Source organism: Physeter macrocephalus, chromosome 15 (assembly GCF_002837175.3).
Source record: "Physeter macrocephalus isolate SW-GA chromosome 15, ASM283717v5, whole genome shotgun sequence".
Lineage (NCBI taxonomy): Eukaryota > Metazoa > Chordata > Mammalia > Artiodactyla > Physeteridae > Physeter > Physeter macrocephalus.
This window is the reverse complement of record NC_041228.1, coordinates 77,558,388-77,575,432: the sequence shown is the minus strand read 5'-3', so window position 1 is coordinate 77,575,432 and position 17,045 is coordinate 77,558,388. Positions and strand designations below refer to the sequence as shown.

At 39.1% G+C, this 17,045-nt stretch overlaps 1 protein-coding gene across 1 annotated transcript in view; it reads left to right on the top strand.

The window, feature by feature from the left end:
• The window catches only part of LOC102990748 (uncharacterized), a 71,814-nt gene that overhangs the window by 20,186 nt on the left and 34,583 nt on the right, over positions 1-17,045 (top strand). Inside the window, 4 exon segments of the mRNA XM_024127021.1 lie at positions 1,664-1,773; positions 5,844-5,900; positions 7,724-7,901; positions 15,226-15,357. Of these exon segments, the coding sequence (XP_023982789.1) occupies positions 1,664-1,773; positions 5,844-5,900; positions 7,724-7,901; positions 15,226-15,357 (477 nt within the window).

Sequence of the window (17,045 nt, the reverse complement as noted above, 5' to 3'; positions counted from 1 at the left end):
CCACATCTTCTTTATCCATTCATCTGTTGATGGACACTTAGGTTGCTTCCATGTCCTGGCTATTGTAAATAGAGCTGCAATGAACATTTTGGTACATGACTCTTTTTGAATTATGGTTTTCTCAGGGTATATGCCCAGTAGTGGGATTGCTGGGTCGTATGGTAGTTCTATTTGTAGTTCTTTAAGGACCCTCCATACTGTTCTCCATAGTGGCTGTATCAATTTACATTCCCACCAAGAGTGCAAGAGGGTTCCTTTTTCTCCCCACCCTCTCCAGCATTTATTGTTTCTAGATTTTTTGATGATGGCCATTCTGACCGGTGTGAGATGATATCGCATTGTAGTTTTGATTTGCATTTCTCTAATGATTAGTGATGTTGAGCATCCTTTCATGTGTTTGTTGGCGATCTGTATGTCTTCTTTGGAGAAATGTCTATTTAGGTCTTCTGCCCATTTTGGGATTGTTTTAAGTGCTTAATGTGTGTTACAACATCAGCCTTTGTATCTGCCCTTTGGGAGAATGCATTGTTATCCCTTTCTGACAGATGAGGAGCCTGCAGTGTGGAAGGACTAAGCGCGCTGCCCAAGGTCTCATAGCTAGTAAGTGTGGAAGCAGGATGAGCCCAGGCCATCTGACTTCAGCTTTCATTCTACAGCTTTCTCATATGATGTTACATAATTTACACAGTGCTCTTTTACTCATGCATGTTTGTTAACTTAAGGATAATAATAATTATTGAAAAAGAAAACCCATGTAATTTGTAAGGCTGAAATTAAGGTTAAGTGATTAATCAGTCACATTTCCTTCATGAAAACTTTTCTTTGCTCTGGACTTAGAAAGTTACCCCCTACTGTATTTTATAGGACATTCTGCTTAGTAAAGGTCCTAGTCAATAAGAGCTTAATAAATGTGAATGTAGTGGGCATGGAATCTACCCAATTAAATTAAGAGTTCAAAAAATGTTCTGTTACTTTATTTTTCTAAAATCAAATTAAATCTACCTCTAAGCCCCTATCCCACTAGGTTGGAGAGAGATTCCATCTTATTTATAATGAGGTTCATCTTGTTGCATGCAAAATTTCACCTGGTATGGGGTCTCAGAATAGCTGGTGACAGCTCCCTTAGCTCCAGTCCACAGCTTTTCTACTTCAGCAACTTTCCTAGAAGCACTCTTGTTGGCAGCTTGCCGGGTGAGGGACTGGGTCTGGAATCGTGTCCTCTCAGCCTGTCCTATGCCTTAACCAGCATGAGGAGCCCCACCCCCTTCCCCGATGGGCTTCTCAGCATGAAAAGCTAGGTTCAGGCTTTCCTGTGCACTTTGGAACTGAGGCCGGCAACCATGTGTTGGTGTTTTAAACTCAAGTATCACTTCTTAAAGATTTTTAATAACTTGGAAAAAGCAGAGGCATCTGTTCTGTTTGCTTTGAGACAGAGATAGCCAAAATGGAGAACCCGGTGAGATGTGTTGATCACAGTTTGATTGCATGGAATTTGATATTTAGAGCATTAAAGTAGGGCGTTCAGTCCATTGCAGAGCGCAGTGCAGAGACGCCCCAGGCCTTTTGGAAATGAGCATGCCACGTCTCAGTTGCATGTGATTTGTCCCAACGGCTGAGGCCATTCCTCTGAGGCCTCCTGAGGGGGCACCCGTGTGTGAAGCAGGAGCTGAACGGAGAACACCCTTGTCTCAAAGGGCAGACCGGAAAGGACAGGTCTGCGTGAGTCACAGCCCTGCGTTTAACAGCGAGCTCAGTCCGCTGCCGTTCCTGCGAGTACAGCTGAGAGGCAGAGCAAGAAGCAGAGGAGCCCGGGCGCTATCAGCACAGGGAGGCAGTGCTGATGCCCGTGTTATCTATCGGGGCCCGGTTCCGCCTGCTGGGGTCCAGCCCAGTGGACCAGCCGGTGGGCCCTGGCCCCCTGGGCTCTGCAGGCCGGAACAGCCAAGCGCTAGGACGAAGTGGCGGATCAGACCGCAGTTCCTGACTCTCTAGAATGGAAGTGTCTCAGTACTTACAGAACGAGTGGCTCTCCTGACGTGTGCAGTTCACTATAGGCGCCCACACACAGGGAGGTGGCTGCGATCCTTGAGGGTGGCACAGGAAATCTTGTCATTTCTTTTTTAAAAAACATCGGTAAAGATCTTCAGCTTAAAGTAAGGTTTTAGAGGTCTCCCTGGCTTATGACGTACTTAAAGGTCAGTTACTTTTGTCCGTCTGCCTCCTAAAATCGGGGGCTCAAACATTCTATACAGGTCTCTAGCTTTTCGGTATTTCTGTTAAAAATTCAAAGCCTGGCCTTAGAAAAATTATTGCATTGTAAAGTTATCGCTACTGAAATTTTAAAGAGCCTTTTCAGGAAGCCAGAGGCTCCTGAGTATTCTGTAAATCACAGGAAAATGTGCCATAATTCTGGCCAAAGGTGAATTTCCTGATTTTGTAAGAAGATCAACAAGGAGAGCTAGGAGAGGAGATGGACTCATATGCTTGGGTGTCTGTTGCCTGGAAAAGGCTGAGCTAGCTTTCTCGTATTTGTATGACACCCTTGACCCCTGAATAATCAGACAAGCAAACAATAGTAGCATGTCTTTACCTAAAACTGACGCATGAAAATGATCTAAGGACTCCTTTGGTGTCATTAACAGATTGGCCAGGACTGAAGCATTTCTAGTCTAAATTTAAAGCTTTTACCCACCAGGCACAGCCCAGATTGGCCCCTTGGTGTGGCCATGGGACATCGAGGGCAGTGAGGGCTCCTTCCGTGGGTCCTGTGTGGCCACCTGTTTTGTGCATATGGACCCGCGTCATGGCTGGAGGACTCTGTCTGTAGCCAGCTTCTAATGGCGTCCACCCTTTAAACAACATTGATGTTTCACCTTTACGTTGGTATTATTAGAAAGAAGACCACAGGCCCCAAACGGAGTCGCTTATGCTAGACCATGTCGCCAAACTGGGACTTAATACCTCACCTAACTGAAGTTTTACCCTCCTCCAGAAATGTAGTCTTAACTGGTCGGTCAGGAATTTTCTGGAATTACCTCAGATCCAATGAGGTAATCTGTCATATGGGCCCTCTCCATCCCCAAAGGAAGATGAGGTAACCCACCTAATAAGCCCCTTTTGTCCCCAAAGGGAGATGACTTAATCCAAAATAATCTTTTTGTTTATGACTCCCTTGTCTCACCTTTAAAAACCTCTCCCTCTCTGCAGCCCTCTGAGGCTCCCTTCTACTTGCTACATGGGAGGCTGGCTGCCTGGTTCATGAATCATTCAATAAAGCCGATTAGATCTTTTAAGATTCACTGAGTAGATTTTTTGTTATTTAACAGCACTTTTGTGGAGAAGGTTCTGCAGGAACTCTTATCATATGTATTTTCCTTCTGCCACTTCCTTCGTAGTGTTTTCTTTATATTATAACTTGTTTAGTGACACATTGATATGGTTGTCTGACTAAAATTCTCCACCTGAAATTTTGGTAGTGATACGGACCAGGGTTCTTGGCCTCTGTAATCAATAGAAATTGACTAGAGGCCAGACAAGAGGTTCAGGCGAGGCTTTATTGGGAGCCCTGCAGCCGCAGGAGGGAGCGAGAACAAGTAACAGCTTCCCTTGCTCGCTCCCTGAGGCGGGGCAAGCTTGTTTCTTACATGGGGTGAGGGGAGGGGTGGCTTAGGTCTTTTGCCACCGCTGCCCCCAGCCCCCCCCCGCCCCCCCCCCCCCCCCGCCTAGGTGGGGTTGTGTCCAGAGAATTTGCCCCAACTGTGCATACACGCAGTTATTTTTAGTCCCATATAGTTTCTTTGTATTTTTGTTCCTTGAGGAGAGGTGTGTCCAGGTGCAAGCATTTCAGCACTGCAGCAAAGGGTCCCAGGTTCCAACCTGTCTCAGTAGTGGGTCTTTTTAGTCAAAATGCATGTGCTTTTTTGCTCTTAGGATATAGTACAGATGCATAACAAGAGGCATATTATTGTTCACTTTCACTGTATCTGACCAGAAATACCTGGGCTGGAATGACTTTACTTTTGAAAATAGAATGGTAACAATTATCTTAATTACCCTTATTTGCATAGATCCTGTGATAAGGCTTGCTTACGATCACGATGCAGCCCATGTTGCTATAACTTAAATACATAACAGTGCCTCCCTCCTGGTAGCAACTCAACAAATGCTTATTGTATAAATTGAATTGAATAAAAGCACTAATGTTTCCAATGTGTCTGCCACTGTATGTTTCTTATAGGCAAACACATTTACGTTTAACCCAGCAATGCTGATGGGATAACAAACGTTTCTGTTTCTGTTGCCGTAGACTTGTTATGCTGTAGGAATAAGTCACTTTAACAGACTCGGGTGGACTAGGGGTTCAAGTTAGCATGAGTGCAAACAGCATGCAGTTCACTAGCAACTACTGTAAGGTTGTTAATTTAAAGAAGAAAAACAGGCCTCAAAACAGCATAGGTGGAACTTGTCACTACACATGAACACAAAGGGAGAAAAGGTGTAGGATTTGTAGGAAAGCCAGGCTGAAGAGTGACCAGTATATCAAAGACAGTGCACATGCAGATACACCCTACACTGGTAGGATCCTTGTTTGTGGGCGAGGGTCTAGTTTGTAGAAACAAGCAATGATTCTCTCATCTCAGATTTATCTCATTTTGCCTCTTCACTCAAAATATATTTCTACACATGCAAATTACTAAAAAGTTAAAGACTATTCATATTTTGACCAAGTTGCTTATGAAACAGATAGATGGGCTAGGTATATACAGTGCTAGACCAGTGGGTTGAGAAGTATAAAATTCAGAGAAAGACATACTTAGTTTCATGCAGATAATGATAAATCATGTTTTTAGTGGGTCTGTGTCTCTGTCAATGAAAAAAATTAATCAATAGTCAATATAAGAAAGAAATAGAAAATAGAAAATACAGTCCAAGCCAAACTGAGGACTGTAGCCCGGGAGACGGCCTCTCGGAGAGCTCTGAGAACTGTTCCAAAGAGGTAAGTGGGGGAGGTCAGTGTGTGTGTGATTTTAGAGGAGGGGTACCGTGCAGTCAAGCATGAATCCCAGCAGAAGTTTGCTGCTAGTCACAAGGAAGAGACATCTTAGTTAATGTTTTAGTGCTATTCGAAGTATGGGGAGATACAATTTTCCAGGTTCATAAAAAATTTCTCCTGAAAATATCTAACCCTCTGAAGGTCTGTTCTGCAGTTTTCCCAGAGCACAGAGTGCCTCATCCTGATCTTCGCCCTGAACTCCTTTCAGGATGCACTGTAGGTCAGTGGCTGTAGTGGCTAATGACTTGATTCTTGTAGAACTGGATGGTGGGCAGCATTCTTTATTTTACAATCCCCTCCCTTTTGGTCTTAATTTTGACCCAGGTTTGGAAGGCATTAAGTGATCAATTTGTCCCACGGTGCTAGGAACGCTCATTCCCAGGTCAGGTGAGGATTTCGTCGATAAGCCAATCATTGCTGTTCCTGGATTAGGCCCTGTTAACAGTAACCAAAAGCCTCTGGGCCGCCTGTCCTGCTAGTATGTTATGGTCCAGGAAATGCTTTCCTCTCATTGCTTCCTCCCATAGCTAGAGTTACACGGTTACAATCATTGATCTTATAGAACTATGTATTTGGTTGTTTCAAATTGCCTAGTCATCATTAATTTTATCTGAGGCGTAGTCACACATTTGGTAATGCAAGAACCAATAATCTCGTAAAATAGGCAAGTAGTGTAACTGATAACATTAATATGGTCGTAAGTAAGTATTTAAGCTAAGAACTTAGGTGCAGCCCAGGATCTCCCCAGGTCCTCTGACCTGTCAGTTCTGCACTAATCGCTCTCTTGAAGGAAAATGGTATATTGGCATTTTACATAAAGTTCATCAAAGATGTCTGCACGTACAAGGTGAGTGGTGGGTCATCGTGACCCCTTATAGGGTTGAGAAAGAAATGTTATCTTCTAAAGACTTACAAGGCTAGCTCCAGAAGGAGAAAAATTGATCTTTATGGTTGAGCAGGTATTTCTGCCATTGGGGAGGTCTGGTTAATGCATAATGAAGATGCACGACACACACTAGAAGGCAAAGAGAAAGCCAAAGGGCAGAGAAAAAGTTTTATGTTTAAATTTTTCTCGTCTTGCCTTAAAATGTGAATTTTTATTTCATCACCTCTGGACTGTGAACTTCACAAGTGCTTCTCAGTTCTGGGATGGCTAGAGGGTGCTGGAGCTGGATAATTCCCTTCCCCTAGTTCAGTTGGGCTCTGATAAAACCTAAAAAGATTAGGCTCTGGGTAACTAGTTTTTCCTATGGGCAGTCCTTGTTAAGAAGAACGGAGTGAAGCCCTGCAGTAGTGGTTAAACCTCAGTGTTCTTACGCTGGGTGTGATAAAGAGTTGAGGAAAGAAGTGAGAGGACACAGAAGGGTATGAGCTAAATGTGGTGAACTGGCGAATGAGCAAGATCTGTCCATCCAAGTCCCTCTGCCTTTGGAGATAGGATGCTCTGGGAGGACACCTCTCACATGAGGGTCTTATGACCTGCTTCGTGGGAAGGTCAGGAAACCCCTCCTGCACCTGCCAGCTTGAAATATTCAATACACCAAGGTGCCATATTTCTGGGTAGCGTGTCCTAAACCCGATCACCTGGAATGGTGAATTTTACAGGGAATAATCCCATTTTTCATTATCAAAAGGAGAGGAAAAGACATTACATGAAGAAATTATGAGATTAGAAATTAGCAAAACAGAGAACTTTTTTTAGAGCTAACAAAACATTTATTGAGTTTCTTCCATATTCTCCTGAGTTTAGTGCCTTTTCTCTCCCTAAACCCAAGGGATTCACCTTTATCATGCTGGCCTTACATATTATATTATTATTTGTATATGGGGTTGTGTCCTCTACTTGGCCATGGACAAATCAAAGCCAGAGTTTTCTTATATCCATAACAAGAACAAAAGGTAGAAGTTGCTTAATTTATATTTATATTATAAGAGAGAGATGGACAACAGACATTTGGTTCTTAGCTACAAGAAACTCACATTGGAGGGCAGAGATCAGAATGCAATTATCTTTTACAAATAAAATAATAGCTGCTATTGGAAATTTTAATTCATTCTCACAAAACTTATTTTCTAGAACTCTTAAATCTTATAAGAAAACTTTTTAAAGCAACAAAAGGTGAAAAAAGTGAAATGTTTTCTAATATTAGATTATAAATGCTGTGAAAGCGAGGTGATTTTGGTGATCTGAAGGGTGTGTAGATCACTCCCATAATTTATAATCATCTAATTCTTGAATGCTCTGCTCTACAGTCTGAGTAATTTGTATGAACTCTGTCTACTGGTGAAAATTGGTTTATGTTTAAATGTAAACGGACTTGTAAGAATTGCCCTCTTTTTCATCAGTATTTTAGAGTGTTTTCCAAAAGGGAAATCTCACATTTCAGCATCCCCTATTCACTTACAGAGGTGGGCCGCTCTGGAGGGAATCAGCCTACACTGCACTCAGCTTACATGAAGCTCCTCTGAGATTCAGAGCCCTTTGTCCTCTTTCTCAGCTAATCACATGGTCCCTGTTTCTGGATCTTATGAAACAGGGTGAAGCACCTTCTAGATTTGTCATGAGGACTTGAAAATGAAGCAAAATTATATTCTTGTGAAATGACTGGTTTTAAATTCTGTCCTTCAGTGTTTGCTCATATTTATGAAATAATGTTCTATTGATTGTAGGGTACAGGAGACACTGACTGTCATTTGAAAATTAAGACGAACTTGGAAAATGCATGTATAAGCCTGGAATCTGCGAAGAGCCCAGGGTTGTTTGTTGGACTTCAGGCAGATAGACAGGCAAAACCAGTTGCGTATACCGAGAATGGGAATGTTTTCTTCTATCCACAAGTCATCAAATGTACGTTTATCCTGAAATACTTCCGTTTTGGTTTGCTTTGCGATGGTTTGTGTACAGTGTCTGATAATCTCATCATATTTTCCTATTTGTTATTCTAGAAACAGTGAAAAACACCATAATGAAGACCCTTACCTCAAATTCTCAGATATTTAATGTTAGGTATAGAGTTTTTGCTACATTTAGCTCCTTTATAGTTTTTAAAATTGGGTGTGTGCATTTTTTTAAGTTGTGTGTGTGTGTGCGTGTGCACTTGTATTTTGTTATTTAAGGATGTCTCCGTATACACTGAGAGGAGATGGGGCTGTTAGAGACATTCTCAACTTGATTGCTATTAATTTTTAATGTTCATAGTGTAAAAGGAGATAAAAAGATCAGCAGTAATGGGATTTGAATTAAAAATAGGATTTGGGGGCTTCCCTGGTGGCGCAGTGGTTGAGAGTCCGCCTGCCGATGCAGGGGACACGGGTTCGTGCCCCGGTCCGGGAAGATCCCACATGCCGCGGAGCGGCTGGGCCTGTGAGCCATGGTCGCTGAACCTGCGCGTCCGGAGCCTGTGCTCCGCAACGGGAGACGCCACAGTGGTGAGAGGCCCACGTACCGCCAAAAAAAAAAAAAAAAAAAAAAAGGATTTGGGACAGAAGTCCAAGGATGGGACAGAAATGTGAATATTCTGAAACTGGTTTCTCTCATATTTAAGTTTAGATTATCTAGCAAATTGAAGTAAGGATCTGAGGAATTTATTTAAACAGTTTAAGCTTAGAATGTATTTGCCTGAACAAAGCTTAATGATGTAACTCTATTGTGTTCTTAAATTACCTCAAATCTCAGTTTACTATCTAATTTTTACCTGATTTAGTTCCATGGATTTTGGCTTAATCAAAATCTAGATGATTTTCTTAGTCAGTCTGACTCTTATTTCACTTCTCTTTTCTTAGCAAGGTCTAACCTGTACTTTATAGGGAGACATAAAATTCTGTAAGTTTTTAAAATATATATCCTATCAGATGGGTGATATATAATATAGTATATATCTTTAGGGTAATATACCTATATCTGTATCTTTATTTATGTTATATATTATTGTATATATTTACATATACATATCCTATAGAAGATAGTTTAAAATAAGAATATGATAGTTTAAAATAAGAATATAATGAGCTTGATTTAACATGATGGTGTATCTGGCCCTGTTCTTTGTGTTATCGGCATCAATTCCTTCTCAGCCTTTAGTTGCCATATTTAAAATTTTGCAAATTGTTGGGCTAGTACACCTTAACTGAGTGCCACCCACACCTACTCCCTCCACCCTCCGTTTCCCACAGGCTGGCACAGAGTGGCACTCCTACTCAACAAAATGGGTTTGCCATCTGTCTCTGGAGCTCTTGAGAGACAGCAGAAAGACCCAGGGTGGAGTAGTCGAGAAAGCAGGGGGAAATAGCTAGCAGGGGACAGCAACCGCGCTGGAAGAGCACAGGCGGGAAGGAGGACTGACACAGAGGAAGGGGGAGTGGGGGAAAAGATGAGGAAGAAGACACAGCAATAATTTAGAAAAGGAGAAGAGTAGAAGAAAAATTATTTGTGGCAATAAACGAGAGAGATCATAAAAGGCCGTGTTTGCCGATTTAGGGTATCATACAAACAGAACAAATAGAAACAAAGTCGTTCTTTTTTGTAGGCTCTACAATTTAGTTCTTTCACTAGAGCATGGATGATTTGAGTTTTCTGCTCTGTAGACCAGCTGTGTTGTCTTGGTGAAGCCAGCTAACATGGGAGAGTTTTGGTTTCTGTGTCTGTGTAACCCAGATAGCAGCAGTAACTTCCCTCTCTCCCCTGGAGAGCTGGTGAGGATCAAAGGAGTAACTGTGTATGAAAGTTCTTGTTTCGGTAATAATAGCTAACATTTGTGGGCAGTTATTTTAATGCAGACGCTGCAAAGCATGGGTTATCTCATTTTATGTCACTTTGAAAAGTAGGTATACTATTTTTATTGTGTTTTGAAACTGCACTCTTATTATTTGATAACGTTTTTGAAAAAATGATTGAATATCCCAGTGATGTGAATTAACTTTAGAAGCTTATAGCCCATAGAGCTGGGACTGATTCTTTTGATGCTATGTTGATTAAACTGGTTGATAGACATCTGTAATCTGTTTATATAATTGATTTTCTCCCTTTATTATTTTTACTATACAAATAATACGTGTAATTGTGGAAAGTTTTGACAATTTGCTCATGTAAAAATCTATCCAGAGATAAAAACTATTTACATTTTGAGGTATATCTTTCCATGATTTTTTTTTCTATGAAGTTATCAACCTTTTTCTATAAATATACTCAAAGTATTTATATTTTTAAACATAGAATTGGGCTGCAGTCTTGTATATGTAAAACAGTTTTATCTGCCTTTTTATTTTAAAAATGATTTTCATCAATACACATAGATTTATACCATATTTTCAAATGAGTTTCACTGATGCATTTATTACAAATTATTTAACCAGTCCCCTGATGTTGGATATTTTATTGTTTAATTTTTTGTTATTATAAACAATATTGGGATGATCGTTCACGTACATACATATTTTCGTAGTAGTCTGAAATTTTTTCTTAGCATAAATTACCAGAAGAGGAATTGATTGCTCAATTTAGATACAATAGACCTTTTAAATCTGAATGTCCCATAACGATACTAGCAGTCTCAGCAGTGAGAAGTGGGGCTTTGGCACTAGTTGTCAGTCCTGTGGCGAATTGCCTAAAGGTTCTCGTTTGTCTTGGCTGTACAGAGAGCTTCCTCTGGTGCTGAGTTTGGACTATTGGGTATCATGCTTAGATCTTACAGGTTATCCTAGATTAGATGCAAATACATGATGGTACTATTTGACAAAACTCATTGAAATTATTATATGTAAATTCTATCTCAATAAAGCTGATTTAAAATTTAAAAAAGATCAATGATCACAGATCACCATAACAAATATAATGATATTGAAAACGTTTAAAATATTGTGAGAATTACCAAGATGTTTCACTGAGACATGGAGTGAGCAAATGCTCTTAGAAAAATGGCACCAATAGACTTGCTCAATGCAGGGTTGCCACAACCTTCAATTTGTAAAAAAATGCAGTATCTTCAAAGTGCAGTAAAGCGAAGTGCAATAAAATGAAGTATGCCTGTAGTTTTTTAGAACAGTTTTGGGTTCTCAGCAAAATCGAGGGGAAGGTACAGAGATTTCCCATATACCTCCTGCCCCACAAATGCATAGCCTTTCCCATCGACATCCCCCATCAGACAGCACATCTGTTACAAACTGATGAACCTACATTGACACATCATAATCGCTCCAAGTCCATAGTTAACATTACGGTTCATTCTTGGTGTTGTACATTCTGTGGGTTTGGACAAATGTATAATGACATGCATCAGTCATTATGGTATCTACAGAATATTTTCACTGACCTAAGAATCCTCACATTAATTGATTTTTGAATATAGAATCAGCCTTGCATACCTGGGATAAATCCCACTTGATACTGGTGTATTAATATTTTTATAGATTGTTGGATTCAGTTTGCTAATATCTTGTTGAGGATTTCTACACTGGTGTTCATCAGAGGTATTGGTCTATAGTTTTATTTTCTTATGATGTCTTTGTCTGGTTTCGGTATTAGGGTAGTGCTGGCCTCATAGAATGAGTTATGAAGTAGTCCCTCTGCTTTCATCCTCTGAAAGAAATTTTGGATAATTGGAATTGGTATAATTTCTTCCTTAAATGTTTCATTGCATTCTTCAACGAACCATCTGGGCCTGATGCTTTCTGTTTTCGAAGATTATCGAGTATTGGTTCAGTTTCTTTAATGGATACAGGCCTATTCAAATTGTCCACTTCTCGTGTGAACTTCAACGAATTGGGTTTTTCAAGGAATTGCTCCATTTCATCTAGGTTATCAAATCTGTGGGTATAGAGTTGTTCATTGTATTCCTTTATTATCCTTGTAATGTCCATAGGATATATAGTGATGCCCCCTCTTTCATTTCTGATGTTAGCAATTTGTGTTTTTTCACTTTTTTCCTAGTTAGCCTGACTAGAGCCTTATCGATTTTATTCATCTTTTCAAAGAGCCAGCTTTTGGTTTCATTGATTTTCTCTGTTGACTTTCTGTTCTCAATCTCCATTGGTTTCTGCTCTGCTTCATTACGGTGTGTCTTTTACAACTTAAATAGACTTTATAGGTTCTTGGAAGACAAGAGATACCTCTCATTCCCTCTTTTAATCTTTTTTCAACAAATTACTTAACTTCTCTGTGACTTGGTTTCTTCATCTACAATTTGGTTAGGATTTGGTTTAATTAATTAATTGTGTATTGAGACTTTATAATAAAAGCCATTTATTCCACTACTGTTTAGCTGGTGCAGCAAAACTTCTTCATTTGCTCTTTCATAAATTTACATTTACAGTACTGTGAACCTTATGTATAGGAGAAAGTGTGAAGAGATCAGACTTCATGTGCTTACTATTGCACCCATGGAGACGGTTCTCAATGGATTATCTGGGTATATGGAAGATTTGAAAGTTCTGTTCATTCTCACTGTTCCAGATAATAAGCCCATCCTTATAATTCCATATAAGACCACACTGTGCCAGGTATCATTTAAAGAATAATCGATGTAACTTGTGACTTTTCCTTAACTTCAATGTCCTGTTACTTTTTTAGAACATCTAGGTCATAGTGAACATATCTGAGTTTTATAGGTTTCATAACAGAGCCTTACATTATGCACAGTAATTATGCATAATAATCCTTTTGCTCTAATTCCAGCCCAGTTTTATGGTATTAGGCATCCTCTGTATACAAATTGTGAGGCTCTGGGTATTAGTAACATGAAAAAATGCAGCACCAAAGATATGGTTCAGATGTTGCATTTTTTATTGCACTAAGAGGAATTTCAGGCTCAAGACTTATGCAAGTTTTTATTGAAATATGTTTGGAAAATTCAGTTTTGCTTCATGCTAGTCTTCTAAGATCACTCATGTTTCAAAATCTAAATGAAATACTGTTATATATTTGATTCATCAGATCTTGAGTATGTATATTATGTTCTTATTTTGGAAAATATGGAAAAATATGTTTTGGATAATAAAATAGACTTCCTGGATTTAAAATACATATGCCATAATAACATGACCCATTGCTGTTTTGTAAGTTTTAGCTGTTTTAATTTTTAAATACCTGGTATTAAATAAAACAAAAGTTTTTTGTTTTTTTTTTTTACTGGTTCACGTTGTAGAATTGCAGCCATTTTGTCTGGCGGATCTTGATACTACTAAGCTTGTGCATATAATAAGACACTAGCAGAAGTGGATAAATGAATCATTTAATTCCAGCTATATGTGTAATACTGTACATACATTTTGATAGTATTTCCAGCTAGACAATCCTGGTTTTTCGACCTTCATCACAGGTTTTATTTTATGTTATAGTGGATATATTTTCACATTCCTTTATCAACTGTGAAAGTGAGACAAAGAGCATACTGGTAAGAGTTACTCCAATTCAGAGTAGGTTGTGAATCCACTGGAGGGCCATTTGGTACTTGGGTTTTGGACCTCCATCTGTAACCTACCTGGCCCAAAGGCAGAGCATACAGCCTTCTGCAGAGGACAGGAACCTCCTGAAAGACCTTTCCAGAAAAAATCTTGCAAGCCCTGAATTTCCTTCTATTAAGGCAACTATCATTTTTATAATAAAATATTGACATTGTTTTTGAGGGTGAGGTAGAATCTTGAGCAGCCAGTGGTGGGGGGGTGGTAGAGAGATGAAAGATGCTTATCCCATTCACAGTCTGCTTAGGTTGACCCTGTTGTGCAACCCTTTCTGTGCCTGCCTGTAATTTCTAGATGGTCACATGAATTGTTTTCTTCTCTGTCCTCCCTAGGGACTCTGTGCATGTGTCTATTATAGCACTCATCAGTATATACCAGGGGTCATTGTATACATGTTCTCCTTCTGGGCTGCAGCCCCATCAATGTCAAAGCCATGTCTTATGCGTGGATTTATTCTTATGCTTATGGCAGTGACTGCAAGAGTTTATCTTGTCTTTGTAAATCCTGGGTTTCTACATTATTTATAAATAACGTAGACACTTAATTATGGGTTCCTTAATTGGACAATAATAAAATGGACCCTAAATTATATTTAGAATCTTTTTTGATTGTTTTCCTCTCCAAGTGTTTGTTTACCCTAAGTGGACATATTTCTAGTTATTTCTGATCTTCCTTGTAATATTTTAAAGTTCCTTTATCAGCATCAATCTCCAGTGTCTATGTCTTGCATTATAAATAAACCATATGGAGAAACTTCTGTTTTATAGGGTTTGATGTTTAAAAGCTTATTATTATCTGAAATGATATAAGAACTTGCAGGATATAAATGACAGTATGGTCATGTGCAGTCCTTCAGACACTATTATTGTATGCTTTGTGCCAGCATTCTACCCATTAGCCATACCTATGAGGTTGTTATGCCTTTTCACACCAACATATGTTTTATGAATCATTTTAATTTATTGACTGCATTGTGGTATTAAGAAGTAGCTGCTATTGTTTATTATTATGTACAATCAGACATCTATGTAGTTTTTTGTCACTGATGAGGCCTCTAAAATCTGACAATCGTAGTATGAATTACTACCATTAAATAATGACTGTACTCTGCCTGATCCTTAAAAATGAAACACAGACAACTTGAACTTTGAAATCCTAAATACAGATAGCACTCGTGAGCATATACTATGAAATTGGACTCATTATTCAGCTAGGTTGGAGATATCTTTTTTTGAACAAGACATCGAAACAGCTTGCTTCTAAGTAAAAGGCAGAAAAATAGCTAATGCTTTCTTCACTTATATGTATACTTCTTTCATTCTCACATTTCAGTAGAGTCACATGAAGTATTGTTTGAATGACGTTTTTGTCAGTTTTCCCTTTTGGTGAAGGCAATGTACATTATCAGAGGAATTCCAATTTAGAACCTATAAGAAAAACATCTTGAATAAGTCATCTGATTCATACTGTGGCATTAAATTATTGCTTGGATTTACAAAGCAGTGAATAGATTTAATAGGAATACCACTCATGTGTGACCTGCCGCTATAAAAAATCATTTTCTGGTCACTATGTAATACAGAGTAAAGAGATTTGACTATGCATTGAGGTGGAAACAATAGCAAAACTTAAACTTGCAGAGCTGAACATATGGTGAGTTTTCTGAGAAGAAACAAGTGGTTTTGAGAGGATAGAATCTTTTAAAATCTTAATTTCAGTTGGCAGAGAATACCCAGCGGGTATGTCTGCAACACCCAGCCAAGAGGAGGAAAAGATCCTTGAGTTGATAAACCAGCAAGAAATGCCACCAGAACCTGAGGCCAGAGGAGCTTTTCTTTCTTCAACTGCAAGTGAGAAACAGCTGTTTTTCTTCTTTTGGTTTGTCTGTCTGCACTGCTTTTCTTGTGGCCACCTCAGGGAGAACACCGAATTATTTTTATAATAATAGAGGTGACATTATTCCTTGTGAACTTGCTTTTAAGATGTTACCTTGCTTTTTCATGCTTTGGTTTTATATTGCGAAGAATATGTATATTTTAAAATGTTTATTTCTTCCTCTTGAATTCAGTGTTCACTCCAGGACAATACTTGAAAGGAAGGTAGTATTAAATTATATATAACATCATATGGGACTATCACTTAAAAATGTTTTATGAATATGTTTTATGAATAACAGCAAATTCTCACCAAAGTCTAAGCAACAACAAAAATAACCTCCTCCATTTCCCTGATATAGAAACTGAGGCATGAAGAAAGTACTCTAGGCTGCAGAGGTCTGAATTTTTAGTCCGTCTCTTAGTATGTTTGATTATTTTTCTTACTCTTAAATGTATTAAATTCCATCTGACTGGGAAGTAAAATGAATGCTATCTGACAGATTCTGTGCATCAGAGTCTAATCATCTTTGGGCAAAATGAAATCGTGACCACTGTCTCTGAACCATTTTTTTTTTAAACCTATCTTGAGAGACAGATATAATTTTATCTTTTAAAAAAGTGCTTTTTGAAAATTAGTTACTGGGTGTGCTCTCTTTTCTCTCAGATAGTAACAGAAAATAGATGTCTCTTGCTGACAACCCAGGGTTACTGTCACATCAACCAGAGGGAAGGGAAGTTAGCCTTCTGATTTTTGTTGCATTGGACTAGGCCCAGTTTTATTTACTTATTTATTTTTGGCCGCGTTGGGTCTTCGTAGCTGCACGAGGGCTTTCTCTAGCTGAGGCGAGCGGGGGCTACTCTTTGTTGCAGTGTGTGGGCTTCTCATTGCGGTGGCTTCTCTTGTTGTGGATCACGGGCTCTAGGCACGTGGGCTTCGTAGTTGTGACATGCAGGCTCAGTAGTTGTGGCTCACGGGCTCTAGAGCACAGGCTCAGTAGTTGTGGCACACGGGCTTAGTTGCTCCGCGGCATGTGGGATCTTCCCGGACGAGGGCTCGAAGCCGTGTGCCCTGCATCGGCAGGCGGATTCTTAACCACTGTGCCACCAGGGAAGTCCCAAGGCCCAGTTTTATATTTCTATATCATGGCATGAATCCATGGAGCAATGTGACAAATCACACTGCATGAGAAACATGTACTTAGTTAAATTTTTCACAGAAGGAGAATTTAATCTTGTGTCAGGAAGTAAGGGCAACTAAATCTGGGAAAGCCACCTTAAGTAAAATTTTCCTTGGTTGAAAATAGCATGCTAACTGAAATTTCTAGGAATATTTTTTTTATGAGTAGCAAAATGCTTAACAGAAAATCTTTTATATATTTTATGCAGATTTTTTTCTGGCAGAAACATTTAAAAATGTTACCATTGTTAATCTTTTTTAAGTTTAAGGTGTACAACATGTTGATTTGATACATTTATATATTGCAATATGATTGCCGTTGTACCATTATCTAACACCTCTACAATGTCGTTTATTTACTTCTTCTCTGTGATGGGAATAATTAAGATCTAGTCTCTCAGTAAGTTTGATGTATATAGTACAATATCGTTGTCTATAATCACAATAATGTACACGAGATCTCCAGGTCTTATTTGCACGTTTG